At 48.1% G+C, this 22,105-nt stretch overlaps 1 protein-coding gene across 1 annotated transcript in view; it reads right to left on the bottom strand.

Annotated features, from left to right (window-relative positions):
- The window catches only part of LOC123287859 (uncharacterized), a 54,988-nt gene that overhangs the window by 10,445 nt on the left and 22,438 nt on the right, over window positions 1–22,105 (bottom strand). Inside the window, exons 4-7 of the mRNA XM_070491460.1 lie at window positions 18,909–19,101; window positions 11,886–12,161; window positions 671–787; window positions 402–547 (exon numbers count right to left, since the gene is read on the bottom strand). Coding sequence (XP_070347561.1) covers window positions 459–547; window positions 671–787; window positions 11,886–12,161; window positions 18,909–19,101 — 675 coding nt within the window. The 3' untranslated portion in view covers window positions 402–458. The remainder of the gene's footprint in view (window positions 1–401; window positions 548–670; window positions 788–11,885; window positions 12,162–18,908; window positions 19,102–22,105) is intronic.

Genomic DNA, 22,105 nt, shown 5'->3' with positions numbered 1-22,105 from the left:
TATGCAAACATGAGTTGGATAAGAATATATTAGCAATGATATTCTTCATGATATGAAGAAAAGGGTATGACTTTGTCAACTGTTCTGGTTCTAGGAAAATCAGGTCTTGTCTAAGATGTGACAGCAGAAGCCATCTCCTGAGCCACCAGAGGGGCGAGCGCACCAGACCAGGAGAGTGGGGGGGGGCGGTTTGTGTCTCACGTCCTCGGGGGTCTGGAGCACATGTGAGCATTAGTGACACCGGGCCATGTGTTACAGTAATAGTGAGCCTCGTCCTCAGGTCGCAGCCCGGGGACGAGCAGAACACCAGAGTTAGTTGTGTCATCTTTGGATCCAGAGAAGTGGCTGGGGATCCTGGGCCCTGATGCTCATTTGAGTCTGTGTGGCAGAGCAAGAGATACCTGGGGGCTCCCTGGCTTTGGCTGGTCCAGAATATCCTGTATCCACCAACACTGATGTCACTGCTGGCAGTGCAGGTGAGTCTGGCATATGCTCCAGGTGATGCAGAGGCAAGGTGGCTGAGTCAGCACTGGCCGGGAGAGGGAACCTGCAGACACAGACACCCGTGGATGATGAGGCAGAGACTAAGGTTAAGCAGCTAGAGGGTCTCAGCCACAGGGGGCTGACACAGGCTCAGGAGCTGACTCTGGACACTGCAGACTGTCCCTACCTGTGCAGGGAGAGAGAGGCATGAGGAGGAGAGGAGTCCCGGCCGTGGTGCACACAGCCTGCTGGGGCCCCAGATCAGGGCTGGGTGGCCCCCAAATCTTTGATCTTCTCCATTGACCTGAAAGAGAAGGGGCTGCTCACACAAATTTGTTCCCCCTAATGATGATCCCACTTTTATCCTGAGAACCAGCTGAGTCTGAGCTTGATTCCTTAGATGGAGGAGCTGATGGGTGAGTTCAGAGTTTGCCCCATCAGAGGGACCAGGGAGGAAGCAGCTGAGGGACCTTACTCAGACCTGTGAGCAGAGAGGACACAGCTACTGAGACCCCTCAGCAAACACAAGCACCAATGTCCCAGCCCTGGAGGATTTGAGGGATTACACAGCAGGGGGCACCCAAGGTGCAACCTTGGGGAAGACCCACAGAGCCCCCTGCTGCTCACTGTTCTAACTTCAGTCTCAGGTTGGAAATAATGTCAGGGACACTGGCTTGACAGCCTGGTCACTGTGGGTCCACAAACATCCATGCTCCACACCCCGTGCTCTGCCCCCACGTAAGTGATATTGATAAACAACCTAACTGTGGGCTTCCTGGACTACTAGGAGGAAGAGATGTGGAAATCTGACCACAGGACAATGAGACTGAGTCTGCAGTGAGCGAGGAAGCAGAGGGCTCTGGGAGCAAAGACCCGAGCAGCTCCTTCCACAGGGGCCACATGAAGGAGCCACTGGAGCCCTGGGTCTGAATGGAGACCGGGGTTCTGCTGGTGGACAAAGCAATAACTGTTCCTAGGAAATGTGCTTGATTCTTGGAAGATCGGCAGTGTTTGCAAATACTCAGAGACATTAAGTAGACTAGGTTGGTGGTTGGGTGGCAAACCATACAGGGGACCTTTGCAGTGGTCTACGACACTGAAGCTGTGGCTCTGAGGAGAGCTGGAGCCCGATTCGAAAGAACTTTTTCTTTCACCAAGAAGGGATTGAGATGTATTTATGACAGCTTTAGTGAGGTTTAATTTTCAAATAATCAACTGCCATTTTAAAGTGCGTAATTTGGCAAGCTCTCATGAATATATGAACACACTGGTGAATCCATCACCACCGTCAAGGCAATGACTGTATCTGTCATTATGTTGACATCACCAGTTTGAAACCACTCCATCCCGCCATCCCCTCCCCAATCCCTAGGTGATTGCTGATCTGCTTTTGTCTTTATAAATTAATGTCCATTGTGTAGAATTTTATATAATTCAAATCTTTGTTCTGGTTTCCCAGCTTTACTTGTCTGGCTTCCTTCATTGAGCATATGTATTTTGACACCCATCCCTGTTTTCACAGTTATCCACAGGCCATTCCTGGGTGCACAGTATGGACGGGCCGCAGTCTGCTTCTCCATCCGCCTGTTCATGAGCGTTTGGGTCTTTTACACTTTGGGCTATTTATACATAAAGCCGTTATTTATGTTAGAAGTAAATTTGTTTGCATTTATTTAATATGTGAATTTCATATATTAAGTAGTTAAAATAAAATTTAATATGTAACTTTATGTTATAAATGAATAAACCTGCTGAGTATTTGTGTACAAGTCTTTGAATGAGTATGCACTTTATTTTTTCTTGGGTAAACAGAGCAGTTGGGTCTTAAGAAGCTATATATTTAACCCTTTTAGAAACTGCTCAACTGTTTTCCTAACTAGTTTGTCGATTCCGTGCTCCCACCAGCCGTGTGAGAGTAGCTTTGCCACCTCCTCTCAGTATTGTACTTTTGTCCCTTCTCATGTAGGTTTAGTGGCATATAATTTTCATTTTAATTTGCATTTCCATAATATATAATGATGTTGAAAAATTTTTCATGAGCTTATTTGCTATCATGTATCATCTTTGGTGCAGTGTCTGTTGAAATATCTTTCCTAATTTTAAATTGAACTCTCCTGTAATTATTGAATGGAAAGAACTCTGCAACATATTATCCACACAAGTCCTTTATTAGGTAAGTGATTTGCATGCATATTCTCCCAGTCAATGGCTGTCTTGTCCTTCTATTAGCAGTGACTTTCAAAGTGCAGGGTATTTCATTTTTGATGAATTCCAAATTATCAATTTGTTTTTTTGGTTTTTCTTTTTTTGGTTGGAGCTTTTGGTGTTGCAACTAAAAGGTCTTTTCCAGCGTGAGCATTCTTACATATTTCCCTTTATGACATTGTTTTCTTTCTTTCTTTTTTGTTTTGCTTAAATATATAAAACTGGAAAAGCTGAGTCAAACTAAATGTTTAGATTTCAATTTATCAGAAATTGGCAAAAGTTTTCAAAGCATCTCACATTCCAAATGAGTAATATAGGTGAGTTCCTCTGGACCCACATCCCTGTCAACATTTGGTTTGTTAGACTTTCTCATTCCATCAGTTTCTGTAGGTGCATAGTTTCTTTTTCGTTTTTTTTTTTTTTTTTTTGAGGAATATTGACCCTGAGCTAACATCTGCTGCCAATCCTCCTCTTGTTGCTGAGGAAGACTGGCCCTGAGCTAAGACCCGTGCCCATCTTCTGCTACTTTATATGTGGGACCCCTGCCACAGCATGGCTTGCTGAGAGGTGCCATGTCCACACCCAGGATCCAAATCAGCGAACCCAGGGACGTCAAATTGGAAGGTGCAAATTCAACCACTGCCACCACCAGGCCGGCCCCAAGTAGGTGCATAATTTCTGTAGGTGCATATTCCTTCCTCTCCATTAAGCCGAGGCAGCTCTGATTGTGCTAATTGGCTCACTATGGGCCACCTTTTGGTCCAGGTCTCATTATAGTTGGAATTTCCCTTTTGCTGATGACTTATAAGGCCAAGCACTTTTTAAAATTTTTTATTATTTATTTTCCTTTGTGAATTGTTTGTTCAGATCTTTTGCCCATTTTAATGGATTGTTTCTCTTTTTATGTGAAAATAGCGATTATTAATGTACTTTTGATGTAGCCATTTTGGTCACACATGTGTCATATGACATCTGGGCAGTTAGTGTGGAAGGTGAGGAGAAGTGACCAGGCCATGGTGGACACACCCAGGCCTGTTGAGGACTCACAGTGCAGACAGAGCTGTCCCAAGTCTGTGTGTCTTTTGTCACCCAAGCTCCAAGGGAACTAGGGCTCTCTCAGTCCCTTGGGCACCATCTGTCCCCAGGCCCCAGGGGAGGTAGGAAGTCACCCCCTGTGGGTCCCAGTGAGCACTGAGCCGGGCCGTGGATGAGCGAGGGGAGGAAAGGGCAGGCAGGATTCCGGCTGCACCGGCCGCCTCTGAGGCTGGAGTGCGTGCTTTTCAACAGGTCACAGAGTCCTGCCTTTCAGTCTCAGGGGTGTCAAGGTGGCCTTAATGCATCTTTCTCATTTCTCCCTCATTTTTCTGGATTAGCACCTCTTTTCTTCACTGTGATGGGGTCAGTCCCTCCTCCTTCTCTCTCACTCACCAAACCCACGTCCTGGACACCTGAGATAAAATGTCTCAAGATATAAGAAAGAGTCAAGTGCGTTTACTCCCACCATTCTTACTGTTCCTATGTCTCTCTGCCTCTGTCTCTTTCTCTCCTCCTTAAATTAGCATGTGCTTTCGAGTTTATTGCAAGAGTTCTAAAATCCTTGGTCCAGAAGATCAGTGAGATACCTCTAAGGTGGTCACTCCAATGAACTCCAGTGAGGCAGGAGTGAGGGGCGTCATCCTGGGGTTTCCGCCTGGAGAGGAGAGTATTCCTGTTCCCCTAGGGAATGACACCGCACGAGACAGCAGGGTGCACCAGGTTTGCTTTCTACATTTGCACCATTACTGCAGGACCAGGTCACTCTGTAGCAGCTTTCCAGCTGCCTGCTGCCTGGGGAGCTCATGGTAGGAAGCTATATGCCTTGCTCTTCCCTGGAGAAACAAGAAGAAAAAATCCAACACTTTTGATAGTCAGGACACCAGACACTCTTTCTGGGAGCCATGTGACAGTGTCGGTAGCAGGTCAGAAGAAACAGGATCATCCCACTTCCCCATTCATCTGGATCACTGTTGCTTCAACAAATGACACAGCAATGCTGTGAGATGCTCCACAGAATGGCTGGTGGGGATGGTTGAGTAGCGGTCAGCCCCAGAGCTGGAGCCCCAGAAATGATCAGGAATTCCATCCCCCTTGCTGTGGCTTCCTTCACTCTTCAGGCACGTCACATCCTGAGGGGTCTTCCTAGGGTGCTGTTGATTCCATCCCATGTAGAAGGTGCTCTGCTCACTGCTCAGGGTGCAGCTGAGCATGGCCAAAGCTCCCAGGGAGGCAGACGCAGAGAGTAACTGAGTCACACAGGCTGACTGAGTCTGGAAACACAAACAGCCATTATGGTGGAGGGAGGGAAAGAGAGAGGGACATTTCCTCCATGTGGTTGGGAGGTAGTTTAGTGGGCTGGGGAATCAGGACCGTCCTGACCTGAGCAGTGCAGGAGGAAGGGGAGGAGAGTGGAATCCAGGCCGTAGTGCAGACGCCCCGGAGCTCTGCTGAGATGGAAATGCTGCAGGTCTCTCTCATCCTCCTCAATCCCCAGAGAATAGAGCCCTTCATACAAATTTGTTCCTCTTCTCCTGGCCAACCAAACACCTCCTCGGTTCATGTTTGCCTCTCCCACCACACACACAATGTCCTGAGATCATTATTTCTGGGAGGGATAGACCTGGGCTGAGACTGGGCTGAGAATCACCAGGAACCCCGAGAAATCCAGCTCCTGGGCCCAGGGGGCAGTGAGCAGAGACCAGGGTACAGGTGTCTGGTTTCGCAGCTCTCAAAGATCCCTTGGCAGCAAGCCTACAGCACCCCTGCTGCCCCAGGCCCAGGTCCACCATATCTGTGACCAGAGGACAGGTGACCCTGCCAGAGGCTCCTGCCTCCCCCACTGCTTTGATCACTGCCATTCCCTGAGGGCAGAGCGAGGCCCTCCTCAGGGGCAGCCTCCCACCTCATTTCAGTCTGTCGTTGTCTGCTTGGGCCTCCTCAGCAGGAATCAGAGACAGAATTCACCCACTTTGCAAGGAGTCCTCAGGGGAAGGGGCCTCATATGCAAACCCTACATGAAGGAAAACATTCATTAGCTGAGAACAGGGACAGGTCAGCCATGAAGTCACTTCCCAGGCTGCTCAGGAATCCAGGTCCCTTTCCTCCTGCCTGACCCCTCACTAGATGTGCACAGAGGACACACGGGGGTGAGAGTTTTGAGGATGAAGGCACACACTGGGTAGCTCCCTGGGGAATGAGGAGAAGCCCAGGGAGGAAAAGGGGAAGGGACTCCTGTGGCTGGAAGAGTCAGGAAACTCGAGGGTCCTTAGGAACTAAGGGACCAGAGAGGTCGGGAAAGGAGAAGGGATGTGAGGAGCACTCCTGAGGAAAGATCTGGGAAAAAGTCCATGTCTTTTCTTCAGGAAGTCATCACAAATGACATTCTTTGAAGCATTTTCCTCAAACCTCTGAATCATTGTGAACAGAGCCTGGGCCCAGGGGAATGTGACATGTGTAGCTATTAGGATCAATCTTTCCTATTAGAGAGTTTTGAAAAGAATGTGGTTCATACTCAAGAACCAATGCTCTGGGCAGGGGTGGGGAGGTTAAAAACGAGAACGATTTATATGCTTTTATCTGGCAAAATGTCCACTCTACATGATTTTGCCAGAAAGATCACCTCCAGCCAAAAATAAAACAAAAAAAACAAAAACTTTTACCAAAATAAAATAAAACAAAATAAGCAGATAATAAGATCAAATAAGATTTCTATAGCCAGAAAACTTTGAGAATTCTATGCACCAGACTCTTAGCCCACTTGAGTCTGGGGAGTTGTTAGGGGCAGAGAGCACATCCTGGCCGTCAGTTTGGTGCGCTCTCTGTGTGTTACAGTGGGGTTGCGTTATCTTGAGATATTAATACACCAAAATGTTTAAATGGATTAGTGAAAATCTAAAGTCATTATTTAATCAAGAGTAGTCAATGAATTTTCCTGGGGGAAAAAAGCTCTATTTTAATTTTGCATTTACAATGATAACCACCTCTTGAAATATTATTTTCTCTGTAAGTTTTGTTATTTTTAAACAATTTTGATTAAATCACACAACAGGGACTTTATTAAATTTTCTTCATTATTGAGCAGAAATTAATTTTTACAAAATATTTGCACCTTGAGTTTTTTTGGCACTGCTTCCTTTCTGATGATGCAGAAATCTTCATTGTGAATTTTATTTTGCTTTTCCTTCCACTTCAATAAACAAGGATTTGCAGGTCTGCCTAGTCTCTCACACACAGGATGAGGCTGCCTGTGTCCCCTCTCCCCATGGATGCTCTCTCCCTGGTGGGGCCCCCTCAGCTCTCAGGCTCAGGGCAGAGAGAGGAGCATGGGCACAGCTGACTCTCTCCCAGTTCAGGCCCCATCCTGATCCAGTACTACTCGGCCTGTGTAGTGAGGAGCATGTCTTCAATAGCAAATGTTTACTGAACACCGATCTGGTGTTGAGTCTGGGGGTTGGCAGTGGAATTCTAGGCTGTGCTAGACAGCCTCATCCCTGCTCAGGGAGCTTGCCCTGAAGTAGGAACATTAGGGTGGGAGGCATACTTGGGGCCATCCTTCCCCAACTTCACCACTGGAGACAGGGAGGCCAGAGAGGACACTGCTGCACTCATGGGTCTGTGATGGGATGAGCGTTGGTGGGATGATAGGAGAGCAGGGAATCAGAGGCAACACGAGAGCTGAGAGGACATGGGCAGGACTTGAAGATTCCCTGGGTTTAGGTGAAGATGTAGAGAAGTCCAAAAAGTGGACACAAACAGAGGAAGACAGAGATAAATAACATGACCCCGGAGATATGGGCTACTAGGAAAAATCGGATTAGTTAGCAGGGCAAGTGCCTTAGGAATCCCAGATGTGGTTTGGTTTATCAGGTGAAGGGTCTTGCTCACTAGTTGAGCGTGACCTACTGGGAGTGCTGGAAAGGAAGACAGGGAGAGGCCATATGTCAGGAAGGTGAGAAGTGAAGAGTGGGTGAGAGAGTCAACAGAGAGAGGACAGATTCCCCTTTAGGAAAGATCGGATGGGAAGTGTAAGATGGAGGAATCTAAAGTCTAGCTGCCCTTCTCCATATTTTTCTTGTAAATGGAATCACGTTAATTTGTAGACTTTTACACAGAAGAGAAATCCAAAGCTCATAGATTTATTACCCTTGAAGACATTAACCAGTTTATTTCCAACGTAGAAAACTGGCTTCCTTGGCCCAGTCTTGGTAGAATAAATGTACTGTATTTAGAAAATACTCTTTAAAATCTATTACTGTCTCACTAGTCTCCTCAATGAAATATAAGTTGAATAAATTTTTGACACATGTTCTTACTCCATATGCTTAACTTTTGGAAAATTTTCCCTGACAATTTAGGTTACTTACTGAGATCTCTGAGAGGATCCTTCTATCTAATCTATTGACACTGTGGTGACTGAGGACTGGAATCTTTAAGGTCAGGAATCGCTTCTCTCGAGTCCTGAAGTGATTCCCAGGAACAACTAAAACTTTGATTTTCTGATGCTATATTTTTCTAAAACTCCACCCCCGACACACATGTTTGTGACAATGGGCTGAAGATGCTTGGTTGGGGTCATTAGCTGACTGGTGGAAAGGAAATGAGAACATAAGAGAGATGGTAGAATTTGGGAAAAATCAATGATTCTAGGTCTGAGGACATTACATGATATGATTGGATAGACAAAGGACATTCCAGAAGGACCTTGACATGTAGAGTCCAGGTGGAGGAAAAACCAGGACAGTTCAACTGCAGCTCTTAATAGTTTTCTCTATGTCCTCGATGGGCAGAGTCACAGCAGAGGTAGCATCAGGCTGAGTGCTCTCATTCCCTTGGAACTTTACTCTGTGATGTGGACACTCCCAGAAATGACACAGTGGTGGCCAAGGGAGCAGTTGCTGTGGTTTGGGAGCAAAAGGAACTTCCATGTGGAGCATGTGGACAGAGGTATTGGTTCATGTGATGGTCCCTGAGTCTGGTCCACATTGGAGAGAGTGAAGGCAGGGAGAGGTGTCCGGTGAGCTTTGGAAGATGCCACCATGGAGGTTTCTTGAGCCTTCTTTACCTTCTTACTAAACCTGGGAAGAAGAGGTCATCAAGAGAAAGCTTTTTTTTTTCTTCTTTCTTCCTCTCATGAGACTACCTAAATTTCAGATCAACACGTTGTGGATGGGAATGAATCTGTCTTGTCCCGGAATTGATCTCTTGTAGGAATATCGGAAAGGCCAGGGAGCCAAGCTGTGGCTTTATGATACGGGAACAGTCTGGCCTGTGTCCCCTTCCCAGATCCGAGTGTCCACAGTACATGCCCCAACCTGAACTGACGATGAGGGTGCAGGGAAGAGTGAGGAAATGTTAGAGACCTATTTGGTAAAACTTCTATCATTTTCTTCTCCTATTTGGACTCCAAGTCTCCCAGACATGCAGTTGGCCTAGGATTGACCACACGTGCTCCTGGATAGCCCTTGTGTTACCTAAACCAGTCAGACAATCCCCTCCCTGCTCACCATGGTGGAGCTGGGTGATGGTGTAAGTGAGCTCGTCCAGCCCTCCTGAAAGCTGATTTCCTGATCAGTGGAACAGGGAGGGCAAGTCTCTCTCCTTATGGACTGATTGTTGTGTGGATATGATGCCTGGGACTGCAGAGGCAAGTTTGGTCCATGTGGGAAAACAGCCTGGAGACTCTCTATATACTCATGGAGGACGTAGAGACAATCACAGAGAATCCAGCAGCGTTCATCAGCCCTGCTTACAGTTGGTCCTTGTGAAATTTTGCCATTTGTCTTCCTGATACCACAATCCAAACTTTGTAGCCCACCCTGAATTTCTGGTTCTAAACAGACTGAAGTATCCCTCTGTCCCTCCTCCCTCGGAGAGAATTCTCCAGACCAAAGAATGTTAAGCAGCCAGGTTGAAAGCCCCTGCAAGATGAGGTTCTCTCCTACATGACGGGGGTCTCTGTGCCTGGCTCAGGGCCACTTTAAACTCACTTTAGCTCATATGTGTTTAACAATTGAAGGGACTGATTGAACTTCTGGAAAATCATATCTTCTGAATGAACGTATTAACCTAGTGATAGCATGACATACATATCTTAGAAAAATCCTCTCACCATTTTCATTTGGTTCTAATGTAAAGCATTGCCTAAGCCCTGCCTCCCTCCTCATCCCTGCAGTGAAGGGCTGTCTTTCTCTAGGTGCATCCATCACATTTTGATTTCTAGTAGAGTTTTCTATATTTCTCCTACTAGACTGTGTTCATCCTGTGACCTAATGAGCCCATCCTAACACCTGCTTCCCAGCACATCCTTCCCCGTCCCCCAGGGGATGACTGGGATCAGGATGTGTGGACACGTCTGACTTGACCCTGCCCAGTGGGAGAGCAGACCCCCTGCTCTGAGGCCTGGGGTTGCATCTGCAAATGAGTCGTCTCAGGGTCATCAGCCTGTCCATTCCTCTTGGCTCATTTTTCTCATCAACAGAATGACAGATGTAGCCAATTAGGGGTTATCTATTCATGATACATAAAAGAACTTTCTGGAAGCATGTAAACACAAACCTATTACAGAATCCCACTTATTGAGTTTAAAATTAAGTAATCTGGTGGAAATTGTGGTTTTCATCTTTTCCAAAGTGGAAGATTTCTAATATGGGGGCAGCATTGCGAAGGAGGGGACTGAGTTCATCCTTCACATTCTATTCCTCCAACAACATGATAAAGTTTAACAGGCACAGGTGTAGTTTACATCAAATGTGAGATGAAAGTAAACCGAGACGTGCATTCCTAGGACTTCTTGTGAACAGTCCCATTTGTCAGGAGCTGATCATGTCTCCTGAAAATATAAGGTTTAAATAATCCTGTCATAAATATATGGGGTCATCATGTTGTCTCAAGTAATCGACTCACTTACGTCCCGCACTGTTCCCAAGAGCCCAGCCTCGGTTCCTCTCTTTCCCATTTTCATTCTTCAGTCCCTCCTACCTTCAAGACATGGGGACCCTGACCTTTCTTCTCCATCCCACCTGCTCCTCCCCTCCTCCAGGGCTCCTAGTCTGACATCGTATAATCCACACCCCCACCTGGTCCCTGCCTTCACTCTCCCCTCCTCCTAGTTCACCTTCTATGCAGCACCTGGATTAAATACACTTAAATCACATTCTGCTGTTTCCTTGTTCACCCCCCCTAATTCTCCCATCTCCACCAACCGCCATGCCTCTCCCCACTCTCCCAGGACATCTTTCTTTCAAAGCATGTTTTGTTTGTTTGTTCTCTCTCTTCCCCTGAGAGTGTCAGCTTCCTGAGCATGGGGACTTTCCCATATTTTCCACCTACTATCCTAAGCTCCTAACCAAAGTCTGACACATAATAGGTGTTCAATAAATTGTGTGGATGCACATCATCTGGACAGTTATCCTGAGTCAAACATAGCTGGACTCTGTGTCCTTGGTTCTTTTCTGACCCCTTGATATGGACTGAACTCTGTCCTTCAAAATCCTATGTTGAGACTCTAACCCCCAGTGTGACTGTCTTTGGATATAAGGCATTAAAGGAGGTAATTAAGGTAAAAGAGTTCATGGGGGGTTCTCCTAAGCAAGTAGGGCTGGTGTCTTTCTAAAAAGAGGAAGAGAAACCAGGGGTAAGTACACAGAGAAAAAGCCATGTGAGGAGACAGTAAGAATGTACACATCTGTGGGCCAAGGAGGGTGGCCTCAGGAAAAAACAAACCTGCCAGCACCTTGATCTTGGACTTCCAGCCCGTAGAACTGTGAGAAAATACCTTTCTTTGGGTTAAGCCAACTCATCTGTGTTTTTTCGCTGTGGCAGCCCTGCCGGACTAACACACTGCATGGATGCTGTGGCCAGCACTGCCTGCCTCCACATCCAGGAATGTCTGCTCGATTTGAGAAAATCAATAATGTGTTCAAACCAGACACAGGCAGTGGGGGAAGAATGGGAGAGGACGAGGACACAGTCTCTAAACAAAGCACCCTGGATTGAGTCATAGAAAGTTTGGGGCCAAAGAAACCAAGGAAGCAGCTGACATGGCCAAGGAGTGGGGGCTGCACAGGGAAGCCCCATGGCTGGGGGGGAAGCAGGTTTCTGTCTCACTTCCCCACAGGCCTGGAGCACTGTGTGAGCACTCAGGCTGTCATCATAGCACTCACAGTAATAATCAGCGTCGTCCTCAGACTTGAGCCCAGTGATGGTCAGGGTGGCCGAGTTGCCAGACTTGGAGCCAGAGAATCCTTCTGGGACCCCAGATGGCTGTTTGCTGTTATCATAGATGATGAGTTTGGGGGCCATTCCCGGGAGCTGTTGGTACCAGTGCACATCATAATCACTGATGTCGGAGCTGCTTCCAGTGCAGGAGATGGTGACCCTCTGGCCCAGATTCCCAGACACTGAGGCCTGCTGAGTCAGCACAGACTGGGCCCAGGATCCTAGAAGAGGGAAAGACACAGAGATGGTGATGCTGGGGTCTAGAAACAAGATGAGAAAGCAGGGTGACATGTATCTTCCCAGGGCCCCTTGTCCCCATTACTAGTCACCTGTGCAGAGAACAATGAGGGTGAGGAGAGGGGTCCAGGCCATGGTGGAGGTCATCACCGATTCCCACCGTCTGTGGCCCCACAACTGAAGCAGAGCTTCTCCCAGATCTCTCCCTTCCCCTCTTCATACTCTAACAGAGGGAGGGCCCACACATGCACATCAGACCCTCCCAGCTTTCTGATCTCTCACTGGGCCTTGGTTCAGGTCTCACTGCCTAACGATGGCCAGGGAGTGGGGAGTTCACAGCTGTGATCCCTGAACAGAGGGCACCAGGCAGTGCCAGGGGGCTGGTCCCAGCTGTGATGAGCCACAAAAACCTCAGGAACGAGCACTGAGCACCCCCCGGTGTCCAGGCCATGATTCATCAGGTGTGACACAGTGACTAAAGCCAATTAGAAACAGCTCTAGTCCCCACTGCTCTGTCCACTCTCCCCTTGCCTTAGGGTCAGGCCAGGTGGCCCCTCATGTTGCCTCCCCACCACCCAAAGGCAGTCTTTATGCTCCGCTCAGCCTCCTCAGGGGTGAGCATGTTCGTGTGGCCATTGGCTGTTCAGCGGTCAGGACTGAGGGGGTGTCTCTTATCAAACTCCTCTTAGATCAGGATCAAGAACAGAGCAGTGACCGGCCCCATGGAGGCAGGTCCCCTTCTGTGCAGGACCCAGATTCTTTCCTCGTATGTGATCCCTCTCTTGTTAGAGATTAAGCAGTGCATCTCCAACACTCAAAAACTTTGCTCCAAAGCTTCTATTCCTGCCGAAATATAAGGACTTTGATTTTTGCTATGCTCTGTGACCAATCCTTACCATTTACTGGTCTCCTCACTAATGTATGAGTTGAATAAAATATTTTACACTGGTTCATTCTATACTTGTATGAGAGTCAGGTGTTTACCTTTTTGATTCAGGGTCACTCTGATCCCAATGCCCGAACATAGAAGTGGTAGGTGACTTCGATAGAGCACCTGTGACCTGGACCCCATGAGGTGGAGAATCTCAGCAATGACCCCTCACTGACCTCGTGGAGCATGTGCTTGGGGATGGGGGTAGAAGGGGCCAGGAATGGAGCATGCATCCAGAGATTCATGAGCTGACCCTCTGGGACTGGTCCTCACTTGAGGGACAGGGTAGATGGTGGAGAGGAGCGCATGTGATGATTGGCACCAGCCACTACTGTGGTTTCTTGAACCTTAATCATCCTCTCACTCCCTCTAGAGAGAGGATGTCCTCATGAGGGATTTTTGCTTCTTTCTACTTTTCCTGAGAATATTGAATTTCAGATTGATGCCTCACTGATGGAAGTGGGTGTGATTTCAACTGAGATCGATCCTTTGCAGACCATTAGAAAGGTCTGGGAGCCAGAAGCAGAGTTCTGTGAGACAGGAACCTGTGGCCTGTGTCCCCGGTTCAGCTCCCAGTGTCCACAGTGCTAGGATCAACATGAACTAATGATGGCGATGGAGGACAGAGTGATGTGCTGGGTGGGGACCACTTAGGCAAACATTTTGCCTTTTCTTGTCCTCTCTAGACCCCTAATTTCCTAACCATGTGGTGAGCATGTGAAAAACCCCACTGCAGCTCCAGAAATAGGCCTTTAATTTCCCAAACCGATCAGAAAATCCCCTCCTTGGATGCCATGACGGAATCAGGGGAAATGGTCTAAGTGCTCTGGTCTGGACCTCATGACAACCAGGATTCCTGTTCAATGGATCAGGGAGGGAAGTCTCTCTCATTCAAGAGGATTTGTTGTGTGGATGCGATACCTAGGACTGCAGGGACATTTTTGATCCATGTGATAAATCAGCCTGTGGACACAAGAGATAATGGAGAGAGAACATCTCAAGTGAATCTCAGAGAAGAAGGAGTGAAGCTTATTGAGATTCCACACTTGACAACTAAAGAGAAAACTTTCCTGTGTCACCACTGAACACGGCATCCAGGACGCCAGTCTAATATTTGTAGCAAATCCACAACCCCAGAAAGGTCTCTGCCTTCACTCTCACCACCTACCCACTCATCTTCTTTGCAGCATCAGGACTTCATAAACTTAATCAGATTTCATATATTCCATGTCAAATCCTCTAATGCTTCCTATTCCCCATCTAGCCCAGCCAATTGTTGGTGCTTCCTAAATGGCGTGGATGGATGTACTCATGAACATTCGGCTACCCTGCATCAAACACAGCTAGACTATGTGTCTCTGGTTTTTCCCTGACCCATCGTGGACTCTGGCCTCATGGCAGCCTGACCTTGACATTGAGGAATATCTGATGAATGTGAGACGATCAGATAATTTGTTGCTGCCAAGGATGGGCTTTGGGAGCATAAACTGAGAAGATGGGGCTACAAGCTGTACACCATGTTCCCTAGACTGGGTATGAGAACCTAGTTTTAGGCCAAACAAACAAACTAAGGTATCAAAAAGCCTCACTTCAATGAGAAAACTCAATGCCGAAGTCTGCAAGAGCCAGTAGAGCATTCTCTGTGCCTGCTTTGCCCAGAACACTGCCCTCTCAGGACCTGTCCAATAGCACTTCTGCTGGTCTCAGATCCAGGGGCCAGTGCCTCTGACTCCACTCAACTCTCCTGGAGGATGTCCTGATTTTGCTCACAGATCATTGTGATGTCACTACCCAGAATAGCAAAACAAGTAGGCCGTTTCATGGGATTTGAGTCTGAGACATTAATTGCCTGTAGATAACCAATGACCTCCAGATGGATAAATACGGGATGCATCGCACAGTCCTCACGGCGCCAGATATTTCAGGTTTACCCAACATTTTACTTTGCTTCTGCCATATGTCTGGAGCATCTTAAACCAAGTTCAAGGCCTAAGACTCTACAGTGTACTCTGTTGGTTCATACTGGTGAGAAATCTGTCTGGGATACCCTGACAGGCTGATTTATGTTGTTGTTGTCACCATTATTGTTGCTGTTGTTGTTGTGGGGGACTCCTGTTAGACCCCCCCAACCCCACTGCACAAGTGCTGGTCATGCCTTCTCCAGTGGCCACTGGAACACGGCGCTGTTGGAGAAAGGCGCCCTCCCTCCTGCTGATCACTCTGGGCTCATTTGCCCTTAATGGCTGTTCTGGAGATTTATTCTTTCTTCTTTTGAATCTGTGATAGATTTCTGGTAGTTTTCCCTATTTTAGTCAAGTTTTGTCAATGTTATTAGTCTGAAGATTGATAAGTAAACCATTACTATGTGCATCTCTCTTTTTTGAGGTCCGCCCTCCCTCCTTGACTTAGTGGCATCCAAGATCTGTTACACAACTCACACTGGGCCCTGACCAGGTTTACTTGGTAGCTGCTCCATATGCTGATGTGATTAATGAACAGGGCTGTCTGTGAATTGTTTTGTAATCTCAGGGCTCTCTGTGATAAGGAGGGTTGGGTCATAGGCTCTAGATCCCAATGACCTGAGATGCTTTCAAACATCTCCCCCTCCAAAATAAAATAAACACACAAAAAATCTGTAGCTGTAAAACCGGTAAGATTTGTGGGATTAAACTGGGGAAAGTGAGGAGGTGATGGGTGTGAGAACTCAGGGCATGATCAGCAAAGCCTGGGCCAGGCTCATGGGACATGTAGGGGACTGAGCAGAGGGGGACCTGGGTCTCCTGGCTCTCGCTGGCTGACTTCTCTTCTCCATGCATGCATGAGGCAGGGAGGTGCTTGTATAGGTTCTGGTGACAAAATGATTTGCTTGCATTGGAAAACCAGTAATAAAATGGGTTTTTTTTTTTTTGCATCCATACAGGTGGACTGACTAGAAAACATCAGTCCCTCTGGTTTTAGTAGCACAAGTGACAGCAGAAGCCAAAACCTGGGCTGGTGTTGCCTCCAGGCAGGGACAGAGGAGAGTTAGGTCAGACCGGGGAGTGGATCTCACTCCCCACGGACTAGGATTGGCATCGAGGTTGCATGCAGCTGTTTGACAGTGACAATCAGCCTCATCCTCTGGCTGGAGCCTGCAGTAGTCAAGGAGGTTATCTTTACAGACCTGGATCTGGAGATTGGTCTGGAACCCCTGCTGTCCTAGGACACACACTTAGGAGCTCTTTCTGGGAATCCTTGATGCTGATTTCCATTGTAACCTATGTTTCTGTTGATTCCCTTAAAGGAGACGGTTTGGGACCTTCTAAAGAGCTTCCTGGGTTGGATTGACTTCATGCACATATCAGGGAGTTTCTGCTCGCTCATATTCCACTGTCATTCTCTTACACTTTGTCTAATTGGAAAGGTCCACTGAGATACAAGAGGAGAGAAGAACTCAAGTGTGTACCTGTAGGCTCCAGATCACACACCGGAGGGAGTCCCATGTGCCCTGAGGGGGATCGGTGGTAGGAAAGTCACAACTGCGGGACATACTTCACCCAGCTTCCATGCTGCAGGCTCACCATTTTAGTCTCCCCTTCTTGCTGACATCACAACCGTAGGTCCAGGCACCGAGCAAGTGTGTCAGGCCAGCTCTGTGCCTGGAATTCCTCCTGGGATGTTTCTCACAACATCTTACATCTTAATCTTTTGTGCTTGAACACAGTGAGCCTCAGCCAGATCTGAGCACAAGAGCCTGGGAGGGAGGGAAGGTCTCCGCTCTGACCCCTCACAGAGCAGAGTCCCTGCTGTGGAGGACTGTGTATCTGCTGGATGGACCCTGGGTTCCCACCAAGAAGAAATCTAGCAAAGGCTAATTTCCCATCTTTCAAGACAAACAGCCCAGCTACAAAGGCTCTCATTTTATCACACATGGGTCACCAGGCAAAGATTCAGTGTCATCATGAGATTTGTATTTTGTTTGGTTTGGTTTTCATTTTGGTGTTTGTTTACCTGAGATTGCAGGTATATTGACTGGAAAATTGGGAAGACAGCCGATGTGAACCAGAAACTACTTCCAGGCACAGCTACTGCGTCTACAAGTTACCGTAGAATTGCAGAAGCATCTATTCCAAGTGCCTGAGTGGGCTGAGGTATTTGTCCCAATTTCCCATCTGCCTGTGTCACTGTGAGAAGCCCTATTGTGCACAATCACACAGTAATAATCAGCCTCATCCTCTGGCTGCTGCCCAGAGATGAGCAGAATCCTTGCGTTGGCCGAGGCATCTTTGGATCCAGAGAAGCAGCTGGGGACCTGGAGCCTGGTGCTTCTCTGAATCCGTGTGGTAGTAGAGGAGATGCTGGGAAGGGGACCGTGCATTGTGCTGGTACCCACGCTGCTTTGAGTAAAAATCCTCCCTGAGCCGCTCTGTAGGGACCACAGGCCAGTCCCACATCACCCCCTGCTGGTCATATGTGGAAAAATGAAAAATGCCGAAAATGCAAGAGATAATGTCTGTGAAAAATAGGTAAAATACGTGCTTTTCTAGGAAGGATCAAAATTGGCTCTACTGGAAATATAACAAGTAAGCTCACCTATTTTAATACAGAAATACAAAATGTTATGGATCCACTCCACAGAATGACTGAACAGACAGATATTCTCACATGGAAGCTCTAAAAACATCAGAGACCAGAGGGTTCCAATCTACTTGCTCTATTTTTAAATAACACTTAAAAGGATGGAAAACTTACCAGTTCTTTTAGAGATCAGTTATATCATTTATAATGCATGTTACAGTTAAATTACAGAAAAATAAAAATGGCAGATGAACAACATTAGATATTATGCAAATGTTCTAAATAGAATATTAATGAAGAGATCTCAATACTAGATTAATGAATTGATGAATTATTACCAAGTGTCATTGATTCCAATGATGCAAGTTGTATGCAATAGTAAGAAATATTTTAATATAACACACAATATAAATATAGATAGATAGATATGATCATACGGTCTCAAATGATACTGGAAGGGATTTTGACCAAATTTAGCATCAATTCCTAATAAAAGCCACATAAAACTAAAAGCCACAAACAGAAACATTTATAATACGGCCAGACACACTCTCTCACACACGTATAATGAAATCCTAGTGGCAGCATCTTAGTCAATGGAGTGGTAAAGGGCAGCATTTCCAAAAAGATCAGCAATAGGCAAAGGTGATTCCCTTTGCCCATGTACCTCCATTAATATTCCACAGTATTCTGCAAGCATGAGAAAATCCAATTAAAGTAATGATATCAATGGTTTGGACATAGAATTCATGGGAACAAAGAAGTAGACATTCTTAATGATCCAAATGAACGTTGTGGCCTTAGATTCTCTGGTCCCGGTGCAGAAGTGACAGCAGAGATCACCCCAGTGAGTGACTAGTCACTAACACTCACTAGTACTGGTAACAGGTAGTGACAGAGGCATGTGAGTGGAACAGGGGGAGCAAAGGGGAGGTCTTGGTCCACCTGCCCAGCAGTGAAGAGCATCTTATAAGATATTAGGCAGTCACCTGAGGTTTGGGGTAATCATCTGCATCCCACTCACACTGCATCCCAAGTAACATCAGTCATCACACTTATGGGGCTTCTGTCTCAGAGCCAGAATAAGCCACATGCAGACTTCCAGGGCAGAAAGTGTGGACTTTCTGCCCAAGTGACCAACACACTGAGACAGGCGTTGTGAGTCTGGTGTCACAGCACCTGCTCCATGTGGAACCAAGGAGAAGGCAGGTCCTGTGCGTAAAATCTTGTAAAGGTCCCCTACCAGAAGCTGGAAGAACAAGACTTCCGGGTTTGGTTGAGGCGCCACTGAGCTCTGTCTCCTGAGGGTCCACTGTGCGGACTCCGCCCACAAGCTGTGTCTTGTCTTCTGCACAGTCTTCCCAGGAGCCCACTTCCTCCTTGGAAGTGCATTGGGGCTCGTAATGGTCTGTCAGCCCCACCTTGTTCAAGACTCCCTGAGGAAAAAGGAGGCAATCACCTACATGGGAAACCATCAGTTAGGAAGCCAAAACCAGGAGCTCACAGGGTCACAGGAAGCCTCATGGGTGAAGGCAAGTCCCACATCAGTGAGGACACAGGTTGCCCAACTGCCCTGGAGCCCACTGAGTGGTTGAACATCTGTCTGACCCAACACCTGCCTCTCCTAAGTCTGAGGACACTCCATTGCTGCCCCTGCTGGTGACTGCCCATCCCGCAGCCGCTGTGACATCCCTAAGCACACCACGCAGAGTGTTCGATTTTACAGCAGTCTTCCCCAACGTTACTCCCAAGAGAGTGGAATGAGAAAGGCCTTCTAGGATTACATGGGGACAGTGATGCTCTCACACCTGCACTTCTATTTTCATGAAAAACTATAATTATTTTCAAACTGTCAGTCTCTGTCCATTCCACCCTAGAGCTCCAACCTTGCCTGCTGTGGCAGACACTGACCTCGGTGTGTGAGAGGACAGTGAAAGGGCGCAACAGGAACACACCTATGCTGACACGGCCCTGTGTGCATGTGGGTTGTGCACATGGCTCTGTGTTTTCTTGTGGGTTGTGCACATGGCTCTGTGTGCATGTGGGGTGTGCAGATGGCACATTGTGCATGTGGGGTGTGCCCTGGGATATTGGGACAAAGGAGCCTGGACGAAGCTATGATATGTAAGCTGGGATCTGTGGGATGAGTCAAGTGATCACCCTGGGAAAGACTGGAAGAGCCTTCAAATCAGAGGTCAGGTCATGTACCGAGGTCAGGAAAAGAGGGGAGGCTGGTTGCTGGTGACGCTGGTAGATGGCCACTTGAGGTCGGAGAGATGGACCCTCTAAGCAGGGGAACCCAGCACCTCCAAATGGAATAGAAAAGAAAAATCTCGAAAAATTAATATTCTCTTACTTAAACCTTGAAATCCTTTATTACACATTTTTAAGGTGTATGAATGTGCATCTTCATATAGCCACAAATGCATTCACAATGATGTTGCCTATATGTTAATCATGCAGATGAAGAAATTTTCACTTATTGTATTATTTTTAATACTCCTGAATAGGCCACACAATTGTCAGCTGGAACCCAGTCCCTGTCCTTTCCTTGGCAGTGAATGCTGCTCTGGGAGGTCCCCATGCGCTGGGTGAGCCTGGGGAGCTCAGGGTTTGTGTCTCCTTCCCCACTGGCCTGGGGCCCCATGTGCGCACTGAGGCTGCTGTCCCACACGGAGCAGTAATAATCAGCCTCGTTCCAGGCTGGAGCCCAGAGATGCTCAGGGTGCCACACTGCCTCACCTGGAGCCAGAGAATCTCTCGGAGACCCCAGAGGCCCAGATGTTATTCCTGCTGGTCAGGAGTGTGGGGACACGGCCTTGGGGTTGCTGCTGCAGCCACGCTGCCCCCTCATGGCTGACATTTTTGCTCTTTCCAGTGCAGGTGAGTGTGGCCGTCTGTCCTGGGGACTTGGTCACTGAGGGCGGCTGAGTCAGCCCTGCCTGGGCCACAGACACTGTAGGGCACAGAGAGGAGTGTGAGGGCAGGATCCCAGCTCACTGTGAAGGAGGGTGGGGGCGTGGGGCAGAGCTGGGGGTGGATCTCCATCCCGAGGGTAAGTCACTCTCACCTGTGTGGGGAGTGAGGAGGTGAGGAGGAGAGGAGCCCAGGGCACGGGAGAGACCCAGACTCTGAGCCCTAGAGCTGTGCTGTGGAGACGGAGCTGCCCTAAGTCTCTCTGGATCTCCTGAAACTTTCATCGGGGGTGGAGTGGATACACTCAAATCAGCCCTTGCTCTCTGTCTGCCTCTGGCCTCCCTGCCCTGGTCCTCACAGGGAGATGGAGGTAGAGGAGGGATGAGCTGACCCAGGGGGTGGAGGCCCTGGCTCTTGATGACCCTGGGTCCTGGAGGTCAGCACAGCCCAGTGAGCACACTGATGGCTGAACCCCTGGAGCCCTGGGTGGCTTCCCAGCTGGGAGGGGCCATCTCAGGATTGTCCCACACTGTCCCACATGCCCTCAGACCCCACCCCACCCGGCCTCTCTGACACACCTGGGCCCTCCGGTTAGAGGAGGACTGTTGTCCCGATGCTCTTCATGAAGCTGCTCCTGGTGTCAGAGAGGGACCTGGGCAGCTGGGATTCTAGACACCAGGGGTGTAGGTTGAGGGATGTCCCCATCACTACAAAGAGGCCACAGCAGCTTGCCTTTCAGCTGCATCAGCAGAGTATGCACAGAATTTTATTAGATCATCGATTATAAGTCCAAAAATGGAGAATGTTTTCTTTCAGTTTTTCATGAGAATTAGATCCCAACAATTTAATACACTTATTTTCCTAACACTGTCGTCACCAGGAGCTTGGGATCGTGTGAGATCCGTGTTGGCTCCAGCGCAGTCTCTAGGTCCTTCTTGTTTCTGACATGACTGGAGTCAGCCTCCCTCTGTCCCCATCACTGTCTCTCTGGAGAGACTGGGTGCCCTGGAAAAGGAGCTCCTGCCTGTGTGGACATGAGCAGGCAGAGGGTGCATCGATGGGAATGGCTCAGTCTACAGGGGATCAGAGGAACGGACATGCTCAGATCGACAGACCCATGTAGGGGGCTCAGACCCTCAGATGCTGGTGACAGAGGTGACGTCAATCACAGAGGAGTGAAGGTGTGATCAGGGGCCCCAGGGGGGTGGTTTATGTCTCACTTCCTCGTGGGCACACAGCACTGAGTACACTGAGGTCTCTGTCATATGTGTGACAGTAACAATCACCTCGTCCTCAGGCTGGAGCCCACAGATGGTCAAAGAGACCACGTTGCCTGACTTGGAGACAGAGAATCATCTGGAATCTCTCAGGGCCTGGTACTTCCAAGAGTCAGAGTTTTGGGGCAGCACCACTGACAGCTGGAACCAACACACACTATGGGATCCAATGTTGCTGTTCCCGGAGCAGGAGATGGTGACCTCCTGGTCCAGGGTCCCTGACACCGAGGATGGCTGGGTCAGCAAA

The sequence above is a fragment of the Equus asinus genome, chromosome 20 (genome assembly GCF_041296235.1).
Source record: "Equus asinus isolate D_3611 breed Donkey chromosome 20, EquAss-T2T_v2, whole genome shotgun sequence".
Classification (NCBI taxonomy): Eukaryota; Metazoa; Chordata; class Mammalia; order Perissodactyla; family Equidae; genus Equus; species Equus asinus.
The sequence above is the reverse complement of the archived record's forward strand: the minus strand, read 5'-3'. Positions and strand labels throughout refer to the sequence as shown.